This window comes from Macrobrachium nipponense, chromosome 38 (genome assembly GCF_015104395.2).
Source record: "Macrobrachium nipponense isolate FS-2020 chromosome 38, ASM1510439v2, whole genome shotgun sequence".
Taxonomy (NCBI): Eukaryota; Metazoa; Arthropoda; class Malacostraca; order Decapoda; family Palaemonidae; genus Macrobrachium; species Macrobrachium nipponense.
Genome location: NC_061098.1, coordinates 9,134,461 through 9,150,232, shown reverse-complemented (window position 1 = coordinate 9,150,232; position 15,772 = coordinate 9,134,461). Strand labels below are relative to the sequence as shown.

The 15,772-nt window shown below is 41.7% G+C and overlaps 1 protein-coding gene across 1 annotated transcript; it reads right to left on the bottom strand.

The window, feature by feature from the left end:
- Positions 1-714: 714 nt before the first annotated feature.
- Positions 715-10,586, bottom strand: LOC135209603 (insulin-like growth factor-binding protein 7). The gene is made up of 5 exons (XM_064242295.1): positions 10,308-10,586; positions 9,710-9,763; positions 9,130-9,241; positions 8,670-8,811; positions 715-1,139 (listed from the first exon to the last, which is right to left on the bottom strand). Exons 2-5 carry the CDS (start codon positions 9,760-9,762, stop codon positions 949-951), a joined length of 498 nt encoding a protein of 165 aa, XP_064098365.1. The 5' UTR covers position 9,763; positions 10,308-10,586; the 3' UTR covers positions 715-948.
- Between the last annotated feature and the right edge of the window lie 5,186 nt (positions 10,587-15,772).

Below are 15,772 nucleotides of genomic sequence, written 5' to 3'. Positions count from 1 at the left end.
AACATTTCATGTTCAAGGTTGAGGCTTTACCTTAACAGCGGCGCCTCAAGTGCTCAAATGGTGCAGTCTTATTTTTTGGATGCTTCCTTTTATTTTCTTTTGTATTTTTCCCAAATATGATATGAGTTTCTTCTCTTTTTTTCAAAGTTAGATTTTTTGCCCTTTTCATGTCATTATTGTAGCTTAACTACACATCTTTATTTTCAGCAGTGGCGTAAAATCTTTTACAGCAATTTTTGTGAAAATGTGAAATATCTAATTGAATTAGATATTTCACATTTTCACAAAAATTGCTGTAAAAGATTTTACGCCACTGCTGAAAATATTGCTGTGAGAGACTTTATGCCACTGCTATAAAAATTTCGTCAATGAAAGGTGTGTAACGCTGCCTGTAAAATTGAATATCTTCGATGTCTTAAAAGTGGTCTAATAGGGCATAATAAAATAAGTTTAGCCTTCTTTGTAAAACTTTTTCGAAATTGTTTTCAATAAAAATTTCATACAATTATGCTTCGCAACCAGTAACAAGAAAAAATCTCTCTCTCTCATTTATCCAATACTCAGTTATTATTATTTTTTAGCACCATAACCAAAATACATTTTATTGAACTTTCCAGTCTAATATTCCAAAGCATCTATATAAAAGAAATCAGCATGATTCATCAGATGAGTTTATTTTTTTCCGCAATATAATAAAGGAAAATGAAATAGATCTATTCATAATTTTCAATTGTAACTGTACCTACATAGTTTCTGTTATTCAAGTTTTTTTTTTTTATGGTAGGGATTCAACACTAAACAAATCAGTCAGTGTACGTAAACTGCACTAAATCCCAGAGATAAGAACAAAATATTTATTTTTGGAACTGAACAAAAATGCGCGGAGGTGGGTGGTAGGCTAACTGTTTCAAGACCCGATGAGGCCGGGATGGCGGTGTTCCAGAAGGTTCAGCCAGCTTTCTGGTTCTTGTAGTACTGCTCCAGCTGAGCCAATACTTCAGCAGGTATGCCCCCAAAGGCTTTGTGAACGTGCTGTTTTGCTTGCAGTTTTGCAGTTCCCGCTTTTCTGCCGGCGCCTGCGAGACCTCCACCCATGGCCCTTCTCGATCTCACAGCTCCGCCCGCGACCAGATCATTGACTGTAGGAGAAAATGGACATAATAATTCAAAGCTTTTCTCTAGCACATTAAAAAAGAGAGATTCAGACCACTATTCACGTGTTAACAGTTCTTATTCGAACCTTCAAGTTCTGCAAACTTACAAAAAAAGAAGAAGAAAAAAACTTTCGAACGAGAATTCAGCGTAAGAAACCCCATGGTGTCCAGCATGAATGGACCATACCCAAGATGTCAGTAGGGGTAGAGACATGTAAGACTAAATACAATAGTAAAAAGACAAGAAGTATAAAGAAAAAAAAGACTATACACTAACTGTGGAATATATTATGTAACTATTAGGGGCATCAAGTCAAAATTAGACTCCTTGAAAGAAATAATAGAGAAGGTGGACCCAGTAATAATGTGCCTAACAGAAACTCATCTCCACGAAAATAAATATGTGGAACTAGTTCGATAACAACAGGAGGAGGCATGGTGGTGGTATCCTAATAGGTACTAAGAATGAACTGGCAAGTGTCACTGTACAAACTAAAGAACAAAACACAACTCATGAAGCTGTCTGGGTCAGTATCAATAAGGGCACAAACAAGACAAGGTTAGGTGTTATATATGCCCCACAGGAAAATGAGTGCAAAAATGACCAGCTGATGAGTAAGTACTCCTCAATAGAAGGTGAAATAAATAAAGCAGAGGAAAACAAGGAAAAAGTAATGATCCTTGGAGACTTCAACTGCAAAATAGGAAAAGTCATCTCCAACAATAAGGAAGAAGTGACTAAAGGAGGAAAAGCACTGCTGAACCTAATCAAACAAAACAAACTAATGTTATTAAATAATCATAGAAAATGCACTGGAACATGGACAAGAATACAAAATATGCAGAAGTCTATTATCGACTATGTAATGATAAGGGAAGAAGAGGAAGGAGGAGTACAGGTAATTGAAATAGATGAAACAAAAGAAATAACTCCATATAGGATATCCTCTGAACTGGTGCAGTCTGACCACTGTGCTGTGAAAGTGGTCATGAACTGGAGAATAGTATGCGAGGGAAGCAAGAGTGGAAAATATGTAATAGATATAAGAAAGCTGAAATATTGCAAAGACAGACAAGCCTTGGTAGACATAGCAAGAGAAAATGGTCCAATAAAACAGAAATACACCAAATAGCAAACAGAAGTGGACAAAATATTGAGAAAGTGTAAGAAAAAAAAGCAAAGTGAAAAAGAAGAGCAAATCAAGAGTATTAAAAGACTTAATGAGGGCTACAAGGAGAATAAAAAAGGAAGGGAAAAAGTTCATTAGTACAGAAAAGAAGAGGATATGACAGGTGCAGGAGAAATTAGCAAGTGAATACATTATTAGAGAAAAAATGAAGGAAGATGTCTTTTGTCGAGAGGGGAGTGCGATTGGCGCCAATATAGCCCGTGTGTCTACAACTCACTTGCAGTCACGCCTCTGTAAAGACTGGACGTGTAATAAAGCACTCTAGTGACACATGGGTTTCCTTCTGTTGTCTACATGGTGCAGTAAGTAGGATACATAAAGAATAATCATGTCTACACCAGAGAGACCATCTTTCACGGCAAGGAGGGCACGACGCTCCTCCAGGGTTGCCTACACTACTCCCGTCGGAGTGGCGTCAAGATCACCAGCTCTTCAACATGTAGTTGCCAAGGGTCGAGGTGCATTGCAAGCCCTTAACGACCGTTTGGCTACAATGGTGAGTGGCTTGCATCTACAGAGCGGCCCCAGGGCCCTGGCCCTACCACTACCAGAGAAGTGTGCTTTGGAAATGTCATCAGCCTCCTACAGGACTTGGAAACGGTCCATGACACATTGGCTTAGGCTACATAAGCTTCAACCAGCGGTTGCAGTTCAACACATTAGGCTTCATTGCACCCCAGAGTTGCAACGTACGCTGGATGCCAGGTATAGTGATTTACAGTGGGCTAACTTGTCTCCAGAAGGGGCTTTGGATGCTATAGGGGCCATGGTTCTGCGTGCATCGAACCAGGCTGTGCATTGGGCTGAGTTTTTGGTGTATATGCAGGAGCGTGAGGAGTCCATTAGGGAATATTTTGCAAAGTGCTCTCAAAAGGCCATGGACTGTAGCTTCCAGTGCCCTAGGTGTCATTGTGATTTGTCTGAATATATGCTCATTAGAAAGCTTATGGTAGCTCTAAGGGATGAGATATTGAAAAGAGACCTTTATAGGTCATGTGATTCTGTTTGTAGTGTAGATGCCCTAAGGGCAGTGTGTGCAACATACGAAGCAGCCCGCAAAGATGTATCCATGCCCCAGCACGACACATGGCATCAAGAGCCACGTGCGGCTGATGTGGAGACAGACCCCAGCCCCCCCGAGTGTGCAGCGATGAAGAGTAATGAGAGGGCCTCGGTTCCCATCAGTGCTCGTGTGTGTGGGAACTGCAGAGTGCAGCACGAGCCCAGAAAGGTGTTGTGCCCAGCGAGAAATAGTGATTGTCATGGCTGCCAAAAAATTGGCCACTTGAAATGCTTTTGTAGAAGCAAGAAGATAGTGAATGATGTCCCTGCTTCATCAGTAACACTGGGGGCAGTCACTGCTGGGGTACAACCCAGTATGCAGCCCACTATACAAGTGGTAGTGTCGTCATCAGTGCATAGCCCTAGGCCTAAGGGTCACAGCCCTGTACAGGCTGTGGTAGACACTGGGGCCCAAGTGTGTGTTGCAGGCCCCACCCTGCTGTCGACCCTTGTTGAAAGGCCTGCCCTTTCATGATGCTGCAGGGGCCCTACGTGACGTTGCCAACATTAGATTGGAGTGTATGGGAACTGGCCCCCTTTGCTGCTTGCAAGGACCTTGGCCTTGTGCCCCAGTCCTTTCCCCACCAGTTACCGGTGTCAGCAAGCCTCGCACTGGAGCATGAGGTACCCACCCCTATTGGGCAGCCCTTGCCTAAGCCCTCATCCATACCCTTCCCACCAGTGGAGGAGAACGTCCCAAAGTTGGAGCAGTGGCTCTTGTGCCATTTTTCGTCATCGTCATTCAATACAGAAAGGGAGCCCCTCCCTGTCATGGAGGGTAAGCCGCACCATATTCATCTACTGCCAGGGGCAACCCCCTATGCATGCCACACCCCAGCATCTGTGCCAAAGCATTGGGAATCAGAAGTGAAGATGCAGTTGGACCAGGACATCAAGAAAGGCATCATTGAGGAGGTGCCGACTGGTGAAGCAACAGAATGGTGTGCGAGGATGGTCATTGTTGCCAAGAATTCAGGTCAGCCCCGCCGCATTGTGGACTTTCAACGCCTCAATGCCTCCTGCAGGAGAGAGATGCATCACACCCATGCTCCTTTTGACATGATCTCAGGGGTACCCTTACATTCCTTTAAGACGGTGGCAGATGCGCATTGGGGTTTCCACCAGGTAGAGTTAGATGAAGAAAGCTGCAAACTCACAATGTTTATCACTCCCTGGGGGCGTTATTGGTACAGAAGAACACCCATAGGACACTGTTCAGTTTCAGATGCCTACACCAAGAGGTTTGATTACGCCATCAAGGACATTCCCCGAAGACACAAGTGTGTGGATGACACTCTTCTATATGACAACAGTGTCAAAGAGGCCTTCTGGCACACATATAATTTCTTGGACACGTGTGCCAAAAAGGGAATAACCCTCAAGCCAGAGAAATTCAGCTTCTGCCGAAGAGAAGTGAGCTTCGTCGGATTCCAGCTGGGATGGGATTCCTATAGGCCCACAGAGGAGAGTCTAGCTGCCATACGGAGATTCCCTATGCCTGACAACCCCTCAGTCACTGACATCAGGTCACGGTTTGGCTTTGTCAACCAGTTGGCACCCTTCCTTGCCACTGCCCCGCTGATGGAACCCTTCAGAGACCTCCTGAAGAAGTCTGCAAGCAAGAATGTCTACTGGGATAACAACCTACAAGAGAGATTCCACCAAGCACAGGAGGCCATATGCAAGCTGGCCAAGGATGGGCTGGTATACTGTGACAAGACCCGACCTACGGTAGCCCTAACAGATTGGAGCAGAGATGGGATCAGGTGTGTTATCCTGCAGCAGTACTGTGCTTGTACTCAGCAGATGTCCCATGCTGCTGTGAGGGTGGGTGGCGTATTGCCCTATGTGGGAGCCGTAACTTGTCACAAGCTGAAGCTGGGTATGCTGCTGTTGAGGGAGAGGCCTTAGGTGTCACATGGTGTCTCAAGAAGGCCAGGCTACTCCTGTTGGGCTGCTCCAACTTATTGATCGTGACTGACCACTGCCCACTGGTCAAGCTCTAGGGTAATAGAGAGCTGAAGGTTATACTGAACCCAAGACTTCTGTCTCAAGGAGAAAACGCTGCAATACAGGTTCCAGGTAAGATACCTACCAGGGAAGAGGAACTGCGCTGCTGACTTCTTATCATGCTTCCCTGCTCTCCGTTGTGAACCAGATAACAAGGACTCTGAACTTGAAGAGGATATGACTGCCGCCCTTGTCGCTGCTTCAGCCACTGCCCTTGAGCAAGAATGCCTCATACTTGACGAGGAGAGGGTCAAAGTAGCAGCCTCTAAAGACCCTGTATACCAGTTGTTGGTAACTAAAGTGGCAGCAAATGACTTGTGCCCGCAGAAGGCACAGGAGCTGGCCTGCCTAAGTCAGTTCTATGCAGTTAGGGACAGGTTATCTATGGTAGAAGACCTGATAGTCTACACTTATGAGCAAGTATGCCCACGTCTGCTCATCCCAGAGGAACTTCTCCTTCAAGTCATCACAGGCCTTCACGCGGGACATCAGGGGGTGGACTCCATGCTCCGCAGGGCTAGGCAATCAGTTTATTGGCCAGGCATGGAAGGTGACCTGCAGAGCCACAAGGATGGATGTGCCTCTTGTGATATACATGCTCCATCACAACCTGCTGAACCATTAGTACTCACAGCACCCCCAGAATACCCATTCCAGTCAACGGTGGTGGACATGCTACAATTGGAGGGCCATATGTACATGGCCTATGCAGACAGGCTCACCGGGTGGCTGGAAGTCGCACACTTTCCACATGGTCATATCAGTGTTGAGGACGTACTTCACAAGATGGGGAGCACCAGAGCTAATCTCGACAGATGGGGGCACAAACCTCATTAGCGAAGAGACCACATCATTCTTCAGAAAATGGGGGTTTACTGTACACCTTTCATCAGCCCATTACTCCCAGTCCAATGGAAGGGCTGAAGCAGCAGTCAAGACCGATAAGAGGATCATCAGGTCAAATATAGGCAAAGGAGGTAGCCTCGATTGCAACAAGGCATCTCTGGCAGTTCTTCAGTACCTCAACACCCCTCCTAAGGGGTTCGACAAGTCACCAGCACAGCTTGCCATCGGTAGGCAGCTCAGAGATGGAGTGCCAACGCCCAGACAGGATTACAAGGTGGAGAGGCACTGGGACGAGATCATCCAGAAGAGGGAACAACAAATGGCAGAGTCCCAAAAGGAGACCCAACCCCTTGCTGGGACCAGGGAGCTTCTACCCCTTGTTGTAGGCTGCAGGGTAAGAGTGCAGGATCCTGTAACCAAAACCTGGGACCGATCTGGGTTGGTAGTGGAGTCCAAGGGCCACCGACAGTATCTCATTAGGCTGGATGGAAGCAGTCGAGTGTCGCTCAGAAACAGGAAGCACCTGAAAGTGCTAAGACGTCAGCCCGCAACGTCATCAGCCACTTCCCCACGCCCCGACCCCACTCCACCTCGTCCAAAAAGGCGGACAGTACAACCCTCATGGATGGGCGAGTATGTCATGGGTGATGTTGAGTGTTAACCCATGCTCATGCTTGTGCCACTGTAAAATTGTCTTATATTGTCCCTCATGCTTTTCTTGTCTTCTGTTTTTGATAAGCCAAACTGGCTACAATTAATTTTTGCAGACATTTTTATGCATATTCATGTTGCTGCCATGCACGTCAATTTATGCTGTGATACCTGTGCATTAACCATTGCGATTTTTCCTATAAGATTTTTTTTTCTTGCATATTTTCTTTGAGTGTAGATATATATGTATTTAATGCATATTTACTTATTGCCATCACTGATTATTTACATTTAATATTATGCTATTCTGCCATGCCATAATCTTAGGGGGAGGGGGGGGGGGGCGATGTAGGATGGTTGAACATGTGTAATGTCTGTTGCCGAGAGGGCAGCGCGATTGGCGCCAATGTAGCCCGCGTGCCTGCAACTCACTTGCAGTCACGCCTCTGTATAGACTGGACGTGTAATAAAGCACTCTAGTGACACACGGGTTTCCTTCTGTTTCCTACAAAGGAGAAAAGATTAATAAAAGAAATAGTTGACGATCAGTTAAGAGCCCCATATGGGCAATGTTGGACAAAAAGCGTGGTGAACATATGCACCAAATATGATATAGAAATTAATGGACTAAGAGAATATCCCAAAGCAGCACTGTAAAAGGAAATAAAGATAAAAATTAATCAAGATATCCAAGAGACTTTGAGAGAAAAGAGAAAAGAAATGAAGAAGCTGAGATTCATAGACGACTTCGAGGAAAACAAGTACATAAGGGAACTGGAAAACAAAGGATGCGTGTATCATAATGAAAGCCAGACTGAATATGTTGAACTTAAGGCTAACTTCCGGGGCAAATTTAAGGACGAGGTCTGTGAAATATGTAGAGTGGAGGGGGACACCACCAAACATTTATTCACTGTAAATTGCTACAAAAAGCAGATAAGGATATAAATTTAGGGACACTTATCCCCTAACAGAAAACTGGTAGAATATATAAGGATAGCCCTCAAAATTGAGAATGTTCTTAACCTGGAAAGCGATGGATGTCAAAGCAAAGTAACACGGCTCTGTCTAACTTATAAAGAAGAAGAAATGGAAGGAAGTTGGGGTAAAAGTAAATAAAGCTTTGCACCTCATAGTGTAGTGTCCCCGCAACTGTGTTTGTGGAGTTAGCGCCTAAGAACCAGGAACCAGAACCAGCGTTTAAAAACCAAAAGCGCATCCCTAGAAAATTTAAGTGTAACTCCAAAGATTACACCAACGACTGTTCCTTTGTCAATCAATCAAACTGTGTCCTGAGTTCGCTAAAGATGGAAACGGTATTCGATTCAAGCTGAAAAGAACAATGGGACGGGAAAACAGAGAGAAACAGGAATTACGTTCGTCATTGGGCAATAGGTTCACCTAAATCAAGGTCTACTGAGTAGTACTAACTGAATACTTGTACTTCATAACAGGTGCCCATCCAAATATACTTTTAAAATTAGAGTTGAACGAAAAATAGCTAGGACGTGCTGGAGAGGAAAATGAATGTTTACGACATCCAGAAAAGTAAGAAGAAGAGAAGAAACGCAATAAACAAAATCTCTCATTAAAAAAGGAGAAAGGATTAGAAGAGAGATTGGTACCTACATAGCGAAACATCACTAGAAACGAAGAGAGTTTAATTACTGAACAGTGCACAGTCCAATACATGGCAAAGAGTCTTATACAAAGAAAGGTAGAAGATTTTGGTGTGGAAATTCACCCTTAAGCTTACCTGCCATTTCTACGCAGACTCCATCCAGGAATTCCTCCGGATACCCCGGGTACATCCCTTCACTCTGGCTCGTGTCACAAACGAAGGCTGCGCCACACTTGCCATTGAGGGACCACAGTCCTCCACACGCCTCTCCTGGACCCTGCGGGTATAGCGAAATCATTAAAGCTGAGGAGAATGCGGTGGAGAAATGATGCAGGTGATAGTAGATAAAAGGAAAGTTACGGTACTACTTTTGATTCACACCAGTAGCCTATAACCCTCTTTCTCTTGACTCGGAGACTGTCTCTGTTTCATCATATCAATAGAATATTCTTGACTTTGATCAGTAGGTACTATACCCATTTTCAGTCTGAATGGGATAGAAATAGAGGTAGTTTTTAGAGTGAATTATGTTGAGGGAGGAATGGCATTGGAATAGGACTTTTATGAAGGATGCGAAGATGCAACTTATATTTACCTTGGCGCAGACATCACAACAATAGCAGATACCCTTCACCAGACCGTATTTGCAGCCTCGAGGAGGTATGCAACTCTCAGGGTCGCAAGCGCGGCATGACAGTCCGTGGGCTCTGGAAAATAAACACCACCAGGGTCATTCTAGTCTAATGTCCTAGTGTTGGGACGGTGGCTTCAGTGGACGTGGGGGATGTCGCGACAGAAATCGGTATTGCAACGAGAATGTTTGACAGTGAAGAGACGCATATGGCAGTAATAATGGCGAGATCTTGTTGTCTGAACAAAGCTGTTGTAGGAAAATCATCGAAGGAAAATAATGACAGAGAAGGGAAGGGCGATATGACGTGATTTAGGTTAAATTTCCAGGAGACGACGAATATCGGAAGAGTATACACAACTATAGCAAGTGAATGAGACGAGCGTAAAACCACAGTCATTTGCAAAGCTGTATAACCTATTAGTCAATGTTGCAGCTTTTCAGCTATAAACAGTAAAAGTTTATCAATGTTATAACAGAGTTAATTGATGTTTTAAACAAGTTACGTAACTCTGAGTACGTTTATGAGAGAAACTTGACTTACTCTTGAGTTCCTGCCAACACAAAGATGGTGACGACTAGAGCTGCTCGTAGCATTCTAAAAAGAAAGAAAGAAAAAGAGACAATTACATTTGAAAACTTTTACAAGAGTATTTTACGCTTAAGGTATGATATTATGGCAATTAATATGTACGTTTCTTATTTTAACTGAAAAATTTAATTGTCGATCATCTTTTACAAATTATGATGAATGTTTTAAGGCTTGGTCAGTAGACTGGATACATCGGAGTCCGCTTATATTTTGAAATCCATATTAGAAGGAGCACAATTAACTTGAGTGCTATGTAATTTTTTCCACCTCTCTCTCTCTCTCTCTCTCTCTCTCTCTCTCTCTCTCTCTCTCTCTCTCTCTCTCGCTTATGGAGATGCTTCAATCGAATTGTGTCCTGAAAAATGCTTTACTAGAATTTACCTCCTACCTTTTTCAATATCGTTATGTTATTTTATGAAACATCAACGCAGTCATAACAAGAATTGACAGGGATATGATATCAGTGTTGTAATATATAAAAAAGAGAGAATAAACTATTAATAAATAAGATTAAGCAAGCGAAGATGTCAATGGTTTATAACTCTCTCACCTCGGAAACCCTCGGTTCTCGATCACTTTTCTGCAGAAGATGAACCCGTCCCTCGCGACCTCTCTCGGATTAGCCGAAGATCTGGAGCCAAGCGACGCTCTTTGGCGCCTTAAGAAGGCTCCCGAAGTATTTCTAATTGGGGCAACCGGATGTATCCATAGATTGGGACCAATAGCAAATAACGTGTATAATGACGTCACTGCTGTGAATGAACTTTTGATAATTATGATGTCGTCAAGGGTCTCCTCTTTTCGCAATGAAATGAAACTGTCAAAATTCGCTAATAGTGTGTAATCCTTGAGGTAGTTTTATTGTGAGGAGCTTGGATATATTTCAGTGTTTTAATTTTTCTATAAAAAAAGATGAACGGTTTCTAGTCTGTATCATAGCGTTTCCATGATTTATATAAAGCGAAAATGGACCTAAAAATCCTGTATTTTTGTATGTTCTATTTGCAGAAAGAAAATTTTTACAGGATCAATCTGTATAGGACCCACCAAGAGTTAGGGTTCAATCATGATCTTTTTTAAGCATTAGCTTGAGGAAAATTGAAAAAGTCTAGGAAAAAGATTTGTACAGTGCCTTACAAAACATTCGTACTTTTCTTAAACATTTTCTTCTTGGTTTCTAGAATTATTAATATTCCTCAGTGCAAAGTATTGCTTCTCTCTTTGTCAGACTTAGAAAATGCTAAAAGCAAATTTAATGTAGCGAAACATTCAGAAACAATATGGAAATTTTACGTGTTCAAGTACTTAACCTGCCACGCCTTCCAAGCTAGGTACAGCGTACACAGGATGCTCTTTAGGCACAGAATCTAACGAATATCTCCACTTGTTACGAAACTGTACACAATCACCTGGCGCATAAGTCTATAGGATATAAAACATTCAAGTTCAACCGTTATACTACACGTTATGAGAGAGAGAGAGTTTCTGTAAATATTTTCATGTTAAGGTCATTGTATAGAATGTAAACTGATTTTCCTGTTTTCTCCTTCTTACGATGTTTTTTTTTCGTACTGCTTCTCATTCGAAAAGTACTTCGAAACCTGACGAGAATTAATCTGCTATAGGTCTAATATGCTTTCAAATTTGTTACCCTATGGATATATTATTATTATTATTTATTAACTTTCCGGCTGCGAAACTGTGAACAGTACCGACTAGTGATGGCTTCGGTAAAGAAGGTAAATAATCAGATGATTCTAAGTAATTTTATTGAAATATTCAAGTACGTTTCATCGCATAACTATAATACTTGATTAACTATCCCGTTATGGTTTTAATATTAGTATCAATATAGTCTAATCATCGGCTCTCTTGGTGTTTAAGGATAGTGACTGGACTCAGTTATTTTGTCATCAAATTTCTACTTATGTAATGCTTTAGGTCTTTGTCTTTTCAATATTTCCATTTTTTCCAGTTTTAAGGTACGAATGGCTGGCTACCTTTATCTTGGTTGTCATTCAACTTTTCTTGTATTTGTTTCCCTGATTTCCCATATCATTGGATTCAATGTGGAGACAACCTGTTATTTAATTTTTTTGCAATAAAAAACCACGGATAAAATTTTAAAAAAATCTTTCTTGGCTCTGTAAAGTTAAAGTAAGCCGTTAGCGCTAAATTTTTTATCTTTTTTAGCTGCCTGCGAAACACATCTATGCCGTAATTATTGTTAATTTCCATACCACAAGGATTATCACTGTCCCAAAACAATATGAATATTTGTTTCATTACCACCAGCGTTGCTTTCCTCCCTCGCACATTTAAGTGTATATTTCGTGATCTATCATGAGGGAGGTTCTCGTATCTCGCCTTCGTTAGATATTGATTCCAGCGGAACTTATCGCCAATAGTGGCGGGATGGTGGGGATGGCCGACGCTTAACAGATAACGCCACACCTGACATCCTGCCAGGTGCGCCAACAACACTGTTGCGACATACAGATGACCACTTCGATGCTTAGTACTATATCACAGAAACTTAAAAATCATTTGTTTTGGGGGATCATAATATGTCCCTCTATCTTTTACCGTTTCTCAGCAAGAGATTTGAACACGACACCTCAGTTCAGTGAATAAAAAGACTTCATAGTATAACCTCGTCTCTTGTGTATATTATTAGAGGTGCTGATGAATTCCTTTTGGCATCATAATTACTAAGATGTAAGGGATATGATGAACCTTATCCACCCTCTAACCTTTGTTAGAAATAAATTAGCGCTCATATATTATAACTAAAAACCTACATTATTTTTTTTTTCTTTTCATTTTACGTTACCGCCCAACGTACAACAATTTTAAGGACAGATTTAAGATTCAACAGCCGCATCAGGGGGGGAAAAGAGGAATTAATAATCAACGTATTGCTATTCACAGAGTTTGTCTAAAGAGGAAATTAGAAGCATGAAGGAATTCATATAATAAACGTAGGGCACATAGAGGAAATAAACATAAACAAGGCGCAACCACAAGGAAACTAGAATGAAGCAGGGAGCTGTTTTAAAGAATTGTCCTATTAATACTACTATTGTACGTTGTTTCACGACACTAATTTTCGGTCCACGGTTTTGGAAGCCATTTTATACGACAAATGTTTAGATCTGTGTGTTTAGCTTGTTGATGATTGAATAATTTCCCCGTTGTTGCTGAGAGATTTTTTTCAGAGTGAGGATGATATTTGAAGTCCTAAACGATACCTTAAACTTTATGTCCTTTGCTAGGCTAATATTCATGAATGTCCAGTCTAGCTACTTCAGGAAGTTTAGAAATTAGCCCTATACCTAATATGTATATTCCCGTTGATTGCAGGTGGACACCACATTCAAGCAGGGATTCCTTCAAGCTTTCTTTAACTATATATGCTCCGGAGTTTTTGAGGCGTTGTAAAGAAAGCAGTGACAGGGAGTGTAGGCCAAGAGTTCCGAGGATGATGAAGAAGGGAGGCTATAAATGTTGCCGTCGTATTGTCACGGGAGAATTTTTCCCCCACCGAGACATTAAGATACGAGAGTAATAATACTACTACTATACATATGCTCTGTTGTCAGTCTTCTTGCCTGGAGACAGAGGTCTGAGAATGGTACTGTGTCATAGTTGACAGAGTGGGAACTATGACACAGTGGGTATGAAGACTACTGACGTTTACGCTGCCTGGGAATTAAGGTAGGCCTGTCCTACCTGCTATTAAATGATATTCCTTGTGTGTATGGGTCTTATTACTGATGAGGCCAGGTGATGTCTTCCCACTGGGAGGCAATTGAAGTGCTGATTTCCATTTTTAGTGGTAAGGTACAATGGTATTGAAGAAAATCCCTGGTACTCAGTTCGTTTCTTTATTACTCATTACATCATGCCAAATTTCTCCGCAGCCTAGTCTCCTGGACTTGGTTAATTTACCTAGTCTTCAGAACTCCTGGATTAGATCCCTTGCAAGGGATAGATAATAATTTGTATTAATAATTTGGTAAAATAGCCAAAATGAAGGGTGGACTGGTTGACGTCCTTCTCACACCTTCGAGAGCATTTGTGATCCTTCCATGTTTTGCTAATTTGCTAGTGTTACCAAAATGCAGACGAAAAATTCAGGACAGCGCTCCCATACTCAAAGTGAAAGAAAGAAAAAAAACGGGACTGTCCACACTGCTACGCACTCGACGTCCACAACAAAAACGAAAACATTTTACAGTTCCAATCACTCTTACAACAGTAGTGTAAAGATATTAGAGGAGAATGATGAATCAATTCCTAAATAAATCACTAATAATTAAAGGAATATTTTTTCCATTACAAAGCTTTTCCCTCTGGGAAGAATTGATTCATGTCCACTCTAATATCAAGGACAACCGTTCCTAACGGAACCAAACAGCTCCTTAGATGGGTCTGCGACTGTGGAAAACAGGTCTTGTACAGTAGAAACAAGCAACGATCTCAGCTAGAGACTAAAGGGGCTCTTGCAACAACATAAAACAAGGATATACTTGAGTACTAAATGGGGACACTACCCTATAGGTGTGCGTTCAATACAGCTTTCCTAATAGCTATGTCTAGCCTAATATTGGGGTTGGATTGACTCCACTTACACAGGATGTCACATCACTCTGCAACAAAAGAGTTCTCCACATGTGAAGACAGAATTTACTCCTATTGAGGCGTCCTAATGATTATCAAACTCACCAGAGCTCTTGGCTAGAAACGACTCTAAACTTGAATCTCAAAGGGGTTTGGAAAGTGGGGTACTCTATCCTCTAAGATGTACCTAACCAGTACTACAAGAGCAAAACTGACAATTTCCTATAAGACAAGACCCATAAGACCACAATTGCATTCCCACCCAGGGCACTATGTGAATTCTTGTACAAAATGTTTTACATTATTCCTTTGTTCATTACCTCAAAACTACAAAGTGTTCACATTACTGGCCACTGCGAATAGAAAAAATTATATTTTCATCAACCTCAAACCAAGTAAAAAGAGAATACACAAAACGTACAAAATTACAGTACTGTACATCATCACACAGTCTATATCTCTTCAATGAGACGTGAGGGAGGCACAACATTCCTAGCACCTCTTGTACGAACTCCTTCAGTTACTATATCAGGAACATTTTCAGAGTGCTCTTTCATCATAACTAACCATTCTTCATCGCCGTGGAATGGCTTTAGTTATTAGCAGCTCGTTCTACGATTGTATCATCAAACAAATTTTTCAACACATAAGTGGATCCATCTCACTCAACTTCTACCACTCTATAGGGTCCGAGCCACTTAACATTTAACTTTCGACTAGTACCAGGTATTTGAGTCTCATTTCTGACCCAGACTAGTGAGTTCTTTTCAACACTCGTATTCACCCGCTTTCGGTTAGCTATACTTAAAAATGTTTTTGACCTCTAAGTGGGTCTTTTGGATTATCTCATGAACTTTGGCAATATCAGAATCACTCACTTCATCATCAATTGATGGCAATGCAGTTATTATTTGTCTAGCAGGTCTTCTGCTTAAGAAGACATAGTGTGGCTGTTCACCTGTTGTTGCATAGACAGCACAATTAAGGACCTGCTGGGTCTCGCCTAATTAGGTAGGCCATTGATAAGGATGACCCTGACACGGCATTCAACAGGGTCTTCATAGTCCTATGCATTCTTTCCGATATGCTGTTACCTTCAGGATGGTATGGTGTGATGAAACCAGTGTTTATGTTGTGCTTATAGCAAAGATCTCTAAACTGTTGTGATGTGAATTCAGCACCATTGTCAAGAATTACACACCCTGGAATTCCAAAATCATTTAAATATTTCTGAAAATTCTTACTGACCACTTCTGTAGTCCTATTCCTCAGTGGGTAAAACTTCACAAAGCATGAATAATGATCAATCACTGTAAGAACGTAACGGTACCCATTTGCACCAGACATCATATCTGTCAAATCAATACTGATATGCTCCAAGGGTTTATGTAC